The sequence below is a fragment of the Labrus bergylta genome, chromosome 3 (genome assembly GCF_963930695.1).
Source record: "Labrus bergylta chromosome 3, fLabBer1.1, whole genome shotgun sequence".
Taxonomy (NCBI): domain Eukaryota; kingdom Metazoa; phylum Chordata; class Actinopteri; order Labriformes; family Labridae; genus Labrus; species Labrus bergylta.
Window position 1 is genome coordinate 26,464,174 of NC_089197.1, and position 11,915 is coordinate 26,476,088.

The 11,915-nt window shown below is 39.5% G+C and overlaps 1 protein-coding gene across 2 annotated transcripts; it reads left to right on the forward strand.

Annotated features, from left to right (window-relative positions):
* The first annotated feature begins 1,255 nt into the window (after window positions 1-1,255).
* Window positions 1,256-11,243, forward strand: ppm1g (protein phosphatase, Mg2+/Mn2+ dependent, 1G). Of its 2 annotated transcripts, none has more exons than XM_020633865.3 (13): window positions 1,256-1,413; window positions 1,715-1,851; window positions 2,447-2,516; window positions 2,857-2,942; window positions 3,074-3,203; window positions 3,489-3,600; window positions 3,749-3,942; window positions 4,115-4,425; window positions 4,878-4,980; window positions 6,202-6,333; window positions 6,458-6,587; window positions 7,374-7,473; window positions 9,184-11,243. In XM_020633865.3, exons 2-13 carry the CDS (start codon window positions 1,741-1,743, stop codon window positions 9,376-9,378), a joined length of 1,674 nt encoding a protein of 557 aa, XP_020489521.2. In that variant the 5' UTR covers window positions 1,256-1,413; window positions 1,715-1,740; the 3' UTR covers window positions 9,379-11,243. The 2 variants fall into 2 exon arrangements, with proteins under 2 accessions (XP_020489521.2, XP_065809125.1); XM_065953053.1 differs by having other exon boundaries at window positions 4,118-4,425.
* Window positions 11,244-11,915: the final 672 nt, after the last annotated feature.

The window sequence follows — 11,915 nt, forward strand, 5'->3', positions numbered from 1 at the left end:
GCAGGAAAAGGGACAAAAAAATAATGATTTCAATTAATAATTTTTCCTTCAAATATAATAATTAAACGTTGTTTTGTTTCCTTTGTGTTCTATAGTGAAAGTCGTTTAAATAGTTTATAGTTAATTGAACTTTAACAGGAAGTAATGACGATAAGAGTTGCAGATATACATTTAGTTGCAACTTGTATGTTGATTTTTTTTTAAACATTTACCTTCCTCATTTTCAAATATATGTGGCTACCTCAGCTTATCTTAAATTATTTTTAAGTCTAATGAAAACAGCTAGGACTTCAAACACTTTCATGAAAAAAATATTGATTTAAAAAAATGTCGAAGATTTTCCAGAAAAAAAATTGACTACATAAATTTCGAAAATTTTCATGAAAAAATGGTGTGCCTTAGGGAACAAAATACCATGCGATTAAAAATAATTAATGCATTAATTTCAGACCTTAATTAATCGTCATTAACTGTTTTTTGCAGAAAGCCTAGTTTTTTCTGGAATGTTTTTGCAATTGTTGTATAAGTTATTATTTTTTAGTGTTCAATCAATCACTTAATCTTTATTTGTATATCGCCAATTTATAACAAATGTTATCTCGAGATACTTTAAACAAAAGAGCAGCACTTTGTTAGTTAATATTGCAAAAGAGCAGGTAAAAGACCTGACTTCATATGTTAGAAAATAGCAAGTACAAACCTAGATAGATAGATAGATAGATAGATAGATAGATAGATACTTTATTGATCCCGAGGGAAATTCAAAGCATCCAGTAGCAGGTTACAAAGACGTACATGACATGAAACATTTGTTACAAATTAAACCACAAACCCGACCCCCTCTCTCATACATATATATTAACCCGAAAAAAGATTTAAAGAATACCCCTAGATGAAACAAGCTTAAACTGTGCAATTAAAAATAGCCTTATACAAGAAATGTACATAACCCGTGCAGGGATAAAAAAAAAAAAATGTGTAATTTAAAGCAAGAACCTATAAACAGTTGAGGAAAAAAATAAAATATATAAATAAAATTACAAAATAAAAAAAAAGTGTTGACCTTCTGAAGTTGTGAACCTGTTGGAATATCTACAATTAAAAAATGATCTACAATATAATTGCACGGATATTGTCTGTAAGTGGTTTTGGGAAATGATTGTAAACTCTTGTAGGCTAATTAAAAAAAAAAAAAAAAAAGTTTATTTGTGACGTAGGTTACGACCACGCCCCCTTATCTGAACGAAAGGGACATGCGCACACCGTCACTTCCTGCGCAGCTTCGGGCTCTTTTAGGTCTGTCTGTCTGTCTGTGTTGATAGCGGCTTCAGCTTCCACACGTGTAGTCCTTCCTATGTGAATCTCTCTCTCTCTTAGGCTCGTTCATTAGCTCGTCCCGCTCCGTCAGAAAAGGTAAAGTAACGTCGAGGACGAGTTTGATCTTTTAACAACTGCGCAGTCGCTTGCTCGTCGGGGGGGCAGAGGTTACGGCTAGAAGTTTAGCCGGGTGTTAGCATGGTGATGTTAGCTTGCTGATGCGTCTACTTTTTTTTTTTTTTTGTTGTGGTGATGCTAACGTTAGCTAGCTAGCAACATGTAACAAGCCGAGGTGTTTTAACAGTTTCTAAGTGTGACAAATGCACTTGATCACACACGTGTGTTTCTTTCTTTACACCTGGTATGAGCAGTGTATTTTGTGTCGTCCTCTGTCCAGGTGTTAAGCCATAGAAACCGACAACCATGGGGGCTTATCTGTCGCAACCTAACACAACCAAGACCTCTTCCGATGGCGGCAACAGCAGGATGAGCTTTGGTTTCTCTGCCATGCAGGGCTGGCGCGTCTCCATGGAGGTGAGGGAGACACACATGATGCAGCTCTGTTTCATGGACACATCTGGGACTAAATGTACATCGAGTTGGCGGGAGAAACGATGCGTGGCGTTTCTCTGAACACGTTTGTCTGCGTGGTGTGGGTTCAAGTCTCTAGAAGTACACTTTAAAGAGTTTGTCGCATTTTTCCAAACTAGATTTTCTCTGGCCATCGATTTAAGGGATTGGAGTAAAGTTACAAATACAATCAGTGTTTCCAACATGCTACATTACATCCAATCCTCAACAACTTCAATGGAGTGTGTTGAATGCTTGCTGTGTGTGGTAATGTATCATGAGAACATCATCTTTGTACAAGGCCCCTAGCTGTAACCAACATTCAACAGAACAGCACAAGTATTTGTCTTTAAAGGCTCACATGCCAGTAATTCAATGAAAAGATATGTATGGACATATCAACATTACTTGACACTACATGGAGATTACCACTTTGTCCTAAAGATACAAGTTGTTTATATATTTTTTGTACTTGTGTAGAAGTAGTGGGTGCTTTGATTTGTACCAGTTTGCCCAGTGCTGTATTGTCTGTAATGTTTATTTGTTTGTTTTGTCACAGGATGCTCACAACTGTATCCCAGACTTTGATGAGGATACAGCCATGTTTGCCGTGTATGATGGACATGGAGGTAAAACACTTGAATAGTACAGTTCTCTCTGTATGCCGTTTTGCAGAATACTTTATGCCGCTTGCAGTTTTTACCACCAACTCAGTCGGTAGCGTTTTATATTGTCGCTGTGTAACAGAATAACTACATTGTCTCCAGAGATGTGTTGCTGTTTGTCATCGTGAGCCACCAAAGAAACCAATGCACCTTTTTTTTTGTGTCACACGTTTTGGATGTGGAGAACACCTTTATTTTGTGTTGCCCCTCTGCCCCTATTTTGTAACACCCCCCCTGCAAAGTACCGTGCTTCTATACAAACACCTAACCTGAGATTTAACATTTCCTGCTGATCCCTATTTAGGCGAGGAGGTGGCTCTGTACTGTTCAAAGTACCTTCCCATCATCATCAAGGAGCAGAAGACCTACAAAGACGGCAAACTGCAAAAGGTGATGCAGCTGTAGGAGCCACAGCATGACTTGTTTGTTGGAGCAGTGATGTTTATGATCCAGGTGTTTCCTGCTGGACCATGATTTAGTAAACAAGCAGCTGGGCTCCTTTTTGTGTCTGTTGTTTCTAGGCCCTAGAGGATGCTTTCTTGGCCATCGACAGCAGAATGACCACAGAGGACGTCATCAAGGAGCTGGTCCAGATTGCTGGACGGCCAATTGAAGAACCACCGGTTGAGAAAGTGGCAGAGGAGGATGATTGTGAGGACACAAAAAGTCACAACACTATTCATATAGTTATGTTTTGTACTTGTGCATTGTTAGGAGCATCTAACATAGCTCATTCATTCTGAAAGGTAAAGGAGAGTTAATGTTTATCAAAATGCATTTAAACAGGTCAAAGTAAATAAGACCATAACTGACATTGAATAAAACGGTAGGGTTAATGTAAAACATAAACTATGCACTCTAAGGTCCATGCAAGTTCATCACTAGTAGTATTAGACAATAATAACAACTTCTAAATGATGCCGTGTTACCTTTCAGTGGAGACGGAGGAGGCAGCTCTTCTCCATGAGGAAGCCACCATGACCATAGAAGAGCTGCTGGTTCGCTACGGACAGAACCTGCATGCTGTCAAGCACGCTGCTGCCATCAGGTAGTTGAACAATGCTTTGTTTTGACTTTCTACACAAGGACTAAAACTAATGTTTAAGTTCAGTGAGGTTTGATGTGTAGGTCCTTCAATAAGGCTTCCTTTAGAAACAAGAATATAACACCTGCTTTCATGTTTTTTTTGTTCCTAGTGCTGCTGCTAAGAAAGCCTCCTCCTCAGGAGCAGAGGGCTCAGGAGACACTGATGAAGGTGGGAAAGTTCAGAAGAAGGAGGTGCTAAATGGAGAGGTTGAGGAGGAGAGCAATGGAAAGGGGAAGGAAGCCGGAGGAGCAGCAGCAGCAGCATGCGGGTCTAAGCTGAGGGCCTGTCGGAGAGCAGCAGGAGGTGAGTGAAGTGCCTCGAGGACAGAGCCTCTCAGGAGACTTTATCAAGTACAGTTTTGTCCTGCTAAAAGATGACTGTACAAAATGTTTTACTTGAGAAGTCACTTAAATATTGAAGTGAATATCACTTTATTCCTCCAACACAAACACGTTAAACCATGTCTCTTCCACAGCAGCTGCCTGTGGAGGGTCAGGAAGCCCAAATGGAGAAGAAAAAGCGGGTAAGGCTGAAGGAGACGCAGGTCCCTCTTGCTCCTCTTTGTCGTCAAAGACCGCAGGGGACTCAAAGTCCAGGTTCTTCGATGACAGCGAGGAGTCTGAGGGAGAAGAGGAGGGCAGTGACGAAGAAGACGGCAGTGAAGAGGAGGAAGGTGACAGCAGTGAGCTGGAGGAGGAGGAGGATACAGGAGAGGAAGACTCTGAAGATGAAGAGGAGGAGGAGGAGGAGGAAATGTGTCTACCTGGAATGGATGGCAAAGAGGAGGTGTGTGCAATGGAGGTGTCTTAACTGAAACTGTTCTAATGCACTTGACACCTGCAGAGGATACATTATAAAAAAACATCCACAACTTAATTAACCCCTTTAGGTGTCAAATCAAAAGCTGCTTTTTTTTTTGGTGCAAATGTCCTGAGGGGGGAGCTGAGAGAATGATTTTTACAAGATACTTTTTAACTATTCGCCTCCCATTTGAATCTAACTTGGTATAGATGAATAGTGTTGTGTAGAACAGCCTAAAACAGGAATATGGTGTCTCTTCATTTTGAGTTACCATGAAATTACTTGTATTATGTTTTCTCTCAAGTTTCTTAATCATTTTGTTTATTTCACTTGCGGGGTTAGCACACATTTTGAGAGAATATCACACAAAAAAAATCAGATTGTTTGCCTTTTATGCTGGGGTTTATGTCAGCTCTTTTGTCTTTGTGCATTCACAGCCCGGCTCAGACAGCGGCACCACAGCTGTGGTGGCTCTCATCCGAGGAAAACAGCTGATCGTGGCCAATGCTGGAGACTCTCGCTGCGTGGTGTCTGAGCGAGGTAGGTCCAAACCATTCGTCCACCTTTTTAGCCCTGATAGAAGTGTTGATGTGTAAAAATAAGAGAACAAATAACTAATATTAATCTCAGGAACCTGATACAAAGAGTATGTCTTAGAGTTTGGTTAGCTGTACTGTCTCTGTTAACAAGCTTATGATCAATGAGTCTGATTTCACACACAGCCACTTTCTAGACCTTATCAACAGGCAGATTATGAAACAACTTTATGTCTTGGAAAAGACAGAGGGAGTTACATTATTGGACATGAGCCAATTTGATTTAAGAACGGTTTAAAACTTCTTTATGATTAGCACACATGAGCCAATGACGATTTACTCCAAGGGCAAGAAGTAGTGGATGATCTGCTCGCGTTTGTGATGCAAGCAGTGTCTGGATGCTCTTCAGGTGATCATGAGAGGGAGAGATGGCTGCTGATAGGTTCCTCTTCTGTTGCAAAAAACTGAGGTTCAAAGTCTCCTGTAGATTATGGATTTACTGATCCCGTTGTTTTGATTGTTTTGCGCTGCTCATTGCTTTTAATGTCATTCTGCACTCTTAATTTTGCTACGCCATTATTAATTAGTCTTCCAACACAAGGGTCCACTGTTGTTATAACTGAATCTGTAGTGTCACTTTCTAAAACAGGATTTGTTTTTGTTTGGATTGTGTAACATACTTTGTCCGGATCCCTTTTTAAAATTAAAGTCAATATTTCAGTAAAACAAGAATTAGACCATTCTTCACTGTGTTACCATGTGTGACAGAAATTAATCACATGCTCTTGTCATGTTAGAAATTTTCCAAATTGTTTGCCATTATCAACAAAACTAAAGTCAATCCAGTAACGTCATACAGAGCCTCATATGAGCTACACATACTGTATGCTTCAGCTTTGGAGAGTCTGCAGTCAGCAGAAGATCTCTAAAATGCAAAAAGTTTGTAAGTGTATTAAAATTGTTGCATTTGTCATTGACGGAAAAGGTTCCAGATAAACAATTTTAAAAAGACACAGAAGAGTACACAAACTAGATCATAATTATCAAGCGTGCAGTAAATACACAAAAAATTATCAGAATGGTGGAAAATAAATGTTTTGGTGCTGAAAATGTTGTGTGGGAGATCTCCAGATCCATCGTACCTGAAACCAACTATTAGATCAATCAACTATTGAACTATGTAAGAGGATCGATCAACATGTATGGTGTGTTTGTGTGTGTGTAGGCAAAGCTGTGGACATGTCATACGACCACAAACCAGAGGATGAGGTGGAACTTGCTCGCATCAAAAATGCTGGAGGGAAGGTAACCATGGACGGACGGGTCAACGGTGGACTGAATCTCTCCAGAGCTATCGGTATCTTTGATTTTCTGTGACTTTTAGTGAGTCTCAAGGCAGCTCTCAGTTAGCAGTCCTAAAACGGCTGCACACTTTTCTTGTCTGATCTTTTAGCTGATTGAGTTATGTTTGTGACTCACAGGTGACCACTTTTATAAGAGGAACAAGGTTCTACCTCCAGAGGAGCAGATGATCTCTTCGATGCCAGATGTCAAAGTTTTAACACTTAACGAGGACCACGACTTCATGGTCATCGCCTGCGACGGCATCTGGTAAGTTTGAGCTGTTGCACTGGTAGTTTAACCGGAGTTATTGATCACTCATCATGATGTGTGAACATTTCTTTGCATTTCTTTTAGTGGAAAGGATCAAAAATCCTGCGGTCCAGATCAGATCACAGATTTTTGTCATGGATCGAATCGTTTTATCTGATTGAAATATTTTATTTTTTGACTCCTCGGCTAGACGACTGAAACTACGCATGTTGCCATCACTTCACTCTTAATAATGTATCACATCCTCTATATTTTACCTTAAGCTAAACACGTTGAAACAATTCCAATTATAATAATAATCATAATAGAAATGGTTAGATAAACCTGAACTCCCTCTTTATTTAGAAATGCTTTAAAGTCTGATATGACTGTAATACAAAAAACCGAATCATTTAAAAACAGTATTTGTTACCCTCCTTCAGAGACATCAAGTTAACTAACACTAAATAGTATTCAAGTTTGATGTCATCTACAGAAGTCTTATTTTAAAATCTTTTTCTTTTGTATGAGCTTTGAGGATGTTGAACACGTAGCACACACACACACAGTGTTCAGGGGGATGTGTGATTGCTCTGACGGGCGCACACGTTTAGGATCAATATCTTTAGTTTATGGAATGCGGGGGAAGACCCCAATGGACCACGCCTAGATCAAGCCTGATCTGTTTCACCACTTCAGTTTTATACAGCTGACTATTTATTACAAGAATGCACATTAAGGTTGTTCTTTCAGATTTTTCTTTGCAATGTTGATGAACCCTGTTTCTCTGCCTGATGTGTGCAGGAATGTGTTAAGCAGTCAGGAGGTGGTGGACTTCATCAGCGAGAGGATCAAACCAGACCAGACTGGCAATGTCCGAGCCCTCTCATCAATTGTGGAAGAGGTGAGAGAGAGAACCTGATAGACACTTGGACACAGTCAGTCAAAATGTTAGTTTGCAAATTGTAAGCTCAGGAATCAATATTGCATGAAAGACACCTTTCTTTAAAAAAAACAAATCAGTATGGAACAAATAAGCTGTTGAAAATGAAAATCGATATATACTTAAACCTGGAGACTTTCATGTCTGCTGTCTTTAGGGCGATCATCTCAACCACAATATTGAATGTCATTCACAGGTTGAGCTCCTTAACTACTTCACAGTATTGGTACTGCCCTTAAAGCCTCATGTACTATTCCTTAGTATTTGATATACAATGGCCATGTCTGGTTTGCAGGAGGATATTTTCAGGAAACAAAAACCCTTTTCACACATACGGAAATCTCCGGAAAAACTCTGGAGATTAGGCTACCTGGAGGCACTTTAGGCTATGTGTGAACGCAAACAGTCGCATTTTTCAACCGGACTTTACCCGGAGTTTATCCAGCCAGACCCCTAGTATTTTATCCGCAGAAAGTCCGAGTGAGCTGACGTGAGAAGCAGCATATACTCCGGAGGATTCACCTCGAGCCAATGGGACCCAAGTGACGTTTCTATACTTGTACTGCTGAACAGTGTATAGAGTGGCTGCACGCGACCACTACGATCGCCGTGCACGTAATTAAACGGCTGCTTTATGTTTTCTGTTCGTCAGTATGTTGTTCTCCTCTCTTTTGTGGATGTTGTCATTCCATTGGATTACACATAGCATTGATTTAAAGGCAAATATTCTCATTATAACGTCATGTAGCGGACTCTGTTGCTTCGGCCGCTACTTTCACGTTGTTTATTTTATTTTTATTTTTTTTAAGATTTATTTTTGGGGCTTTTCGTGCCTTTAATGCAGAGAGAGGACAGTGGATAGAGTTGGAAACCAGAGAGAGAGAGCGGGGAATGACATGCGGAAAGGGGCCACGGGTGGAAGCGAACCCGGGCCTACCGCTCGAGACGAGAGTCTCAATACATGGGACGCGCGCCCCCCACGTTTTTTATTTAAGTCACGTCTTACCTCAGGAAATCCCCCGACCCCCCTCCCTCTGACAGGGATAGTTCCCCGCTGTGAGGAGCATATGTGAACGGCTAGGTCGGGATAATCTCTGGGGAAGTCCTCCTGCAATTATCTAGATATTATCCGGAGTGCATATGTGAAAACGGCTATACAGTAGTACAGACTGTTTGGTCAATAAGATTGTTGATTTTCCTCCAGAAACATTTTTGTTGTTGTTGGTGGTACAGTGTACTTTTATACTGTTGTGAATATTTTGTTTTTGTTTGACTTTAATGAAACGTTTGATGAGAGTGTCAAGAAATCCTCAGACGACTGATTTTAGATATTTTGTTACTAGACATTGAGCCTTCAAGACGAAAAAAACCCACTTGATTTGTAGTTTTTATTTGATTCTGTGTTTTTAACTTGGAGGCACAATGTGTCCTCTGGCTGAACTCAGTGCCACCAATGGAGACGCAAACCAACAGTGATTTACACAATTAAACATGATTTCAAATGTCTTTATACTTTGAATATTTAAAAAAGAAAATGCTGTTTTGTGAAAGATATCCATCAGTTACTGTTGTCATCATGCATCTAGCTGTTAGCCTTAGTTGACTCCACAAAATTTATAAAAGTAAGACTAAAAAACTTTATACATCTATAATCCCCTGTTCTCCTGACAGCTGCTGGAGCACTGTTTGGCTCCTGACACATCTGGAGACGGGACAGGATGTGACAACATGACCTGTGTCATCATCACCCTCCGGCCGCACCCCGCTCAGTCTGACGACAAAAAGAAGAGGAAGCAACCGGAGGAGGCAGATGGGAAGGAGCTGGGGGAGAATGGAAATGACTGCAAAAAGGCTAAAAGTGACTAAATGCAAAGAGAAACTGTCCGTGAGAGAGCAGCTGGTTCCTGGCTACCAATGATACACCAGAGACACATTCTTCTCAATTAAATCCTGGCCTCACAAAAAAACAAACATCTGACTCTAAAACATAAAAGGCAAAATGCTATGAGTTCTAGCTCTTAAGTTTGGTGGAAGTAAGACCATCAGAGTAGTTATTGCCCTTTCATTCATGATGGATTCATACTTCAAGCTCCCCCAGTAGTTCCTTTAGTTTGCTCTTGCTGGAAAGAAACTGGACATGCTGTACTTCTTAAATTCAGAAGAGGCAGACTCACTGACATGCTGAATGGCATCGAATATTCGATGTGTATGAAGGAAGATGCTGGACAAACCATTCTGCAGACATGTGTATATCTAAACATTTTAGAGACTTCCCCCACCACCACGTATGCTGCAATCTGTTAATGTTACATTTCCACATGACAGTTTTAACCCCCCCCCCCCCCCCCCCCCCTCGTTGAGGTTTGACAATGGCCACCATGACCTGCATGATATTGGCAGAATTGCTCAATTACATGCAGGTTTATTTTTGTTCTGGAACATGCCTAAGTCTTCGTGTAGGTCCCTCATCGCAGAGCTTTTTTTTGTGTCCCATCAAAGTGCCGTAAAGTCCACAAATTAGTTTTGAAGTCCCTTTTTCACGTCCTCCCAAAATGTCTGCATACAAATTGACAATGCGTAAATATAAAAACAAACGATGGATTTAGACACTACTGGTGTCCTTTGAAGCCCAAACTGAAATCTAACATGGAGTGAGAATTGACTGTTAATCCAGCGTTGCATTGAATGTTTTGGTAACCTGTTTTAGGTTTCTCTCAGACCTCCCACCCTGAGTTTCTTTCACAGTTAAGACTTTCAGAACAACGTAAGGATTCTGGTTACTTGTCCAGTTCTTGATTCCTATTTCTCCCCTTTTGACACCCGTTCACAAGTGAGGATACTTTTCAGCCTCTGGTTATCCAAGCTTTTCATTTCTGCTTTGTCTTGTCTTGATAAAAAAAAAAAAAATCTGTAAATTTCCAAACAGAAAAGAAGTGGGGTTTTTGAGCTTTCTCACTGAGTTGGAAACATGACAGCATGGAAACATGTAGTAAGAGGTGGTGTTGAAGTCCTGGACTAACTCTACAAGTACAGCTCGAGTCCAGGACTTAAAGACGTCCTCCACCCTATTCACACTTCTAGTTTTCCCCCTATTTTTCATTGTAACACTTTTTTATTTTATTTTTATTTTTGCACAGTAAAAAATACACCAATAATAAATAAAATATACAGTGAAGGAAGAGGCAGAAAGCTCAGAGCTCATCTGAAGCCTCCTCCTAAACGTTAAAGAATCACACAAAGGAAGAAACACATAACTAACAAGAAATTACCTGTAGGTCATGGGTTTTTAGTCACGACTATTTCCACTCAATAGTTTATTTTTCCATGTTGGCTGAGTACGTTTTCTTGCAGTTTTTATAGAAATCCTTTTTGAGAGCACACTCTGATAACACCTTGATGTTGGAGTGTGGACGGGGAGCCGATGTTATTTTTGGAGTGGAAATACAATCTAAAGATCAGAGCACCGAAACAGTGTAACTTTGTAGAGGGTTTCTTTTCCTTTATTTACAGAAGCCTCGTTTAAACTACATTGTGTGACTGTAAGTTTGTTTCTATTGTACTATTTCGTCACCATGCCCTTTTTTCTGTAAATAGTTTTTCAATACTTGTAATTTGAACAAAAATAATCTTTTTTTTTTTCTTTGTATTTGTGAGTCAGTGTGACATTTGGGGTGCATACTCTTGACACCAGTATGTAAGTACGTACAAATACATTTTTTTAAATAATGAGACTTCTGGATTCCCGTGTGTTTCTTCAGCTCTTGTTTGTTTTCTAGAGGACTGTTTTTTAATACAGTTCATATTCGACGTGGTTTTCAAAAGATAATGTTTATTTGAAAAAGGTCAGAATCCAAGAACTTCTTTAATTATCATTCATGAATGTAAACAGAGATGAGGCATTGGTTGAAACCAATAGTTTTGGTTTATTTTAAACATCGTTGGCCTTATTCACATCTGTTCTTTGGATAAAATTTACTCTTGAGGATATATCAGAGGATTTTGATATTCAGCAATGTTTTCTTGTCTGGGATTTGTTTTTCACTAAGAATATAATTTACAATTACATGAGACTGCTCTGGCCAAAATTACAAGTTATTGTATTTATCCTAATTTAGAGTCTTTAAATTAGATATAAACGTATACAAATTGAACCAGCACGTGTATGTAAGTAACCTTTGATCCCATGATCAACGGAGCAAATTGGGTGAATATAAATTGACATTTTCATGTGAAATTATAATCATTTTATTGGAAGTTCCATACATTTATTTGGACATACTGTCAAAAATTATCTTCGAAACTGTTCTTCAGGTCATTAATTTTACAAATTGTCCGCCAAAATTTGATTTTCCCATACATTTTTATTTGAAGTGTTCGCTTTAAATATATTAACAATTTATTTT

Excerpts from the sequence above, each read along its gene's own strand:
- ppm1g (XM_020633865.3), top strand. The coding sequence starts at position 1,741 with ATGGGGGCTTATCTGTCGCAACCTAACACAACCAAGACCTCTTCCGAT. Across the intron at positions 2,943-3,073 it reads AAGACGGCAAACTGCAAAAG|GCCCTAGAGGATGCTTTCTT; the intron begins GTGATGCAGCTG and ends TGTTGTTTCTAG. Across the intron at positions 6,588-7,373 it reads ATCGCCTGCGACGGCATCTG|GAATGTGTTAAGCAGTCAGG; the intron begins GTAAGTTTGAGC and ends TGATGTGTGCAG.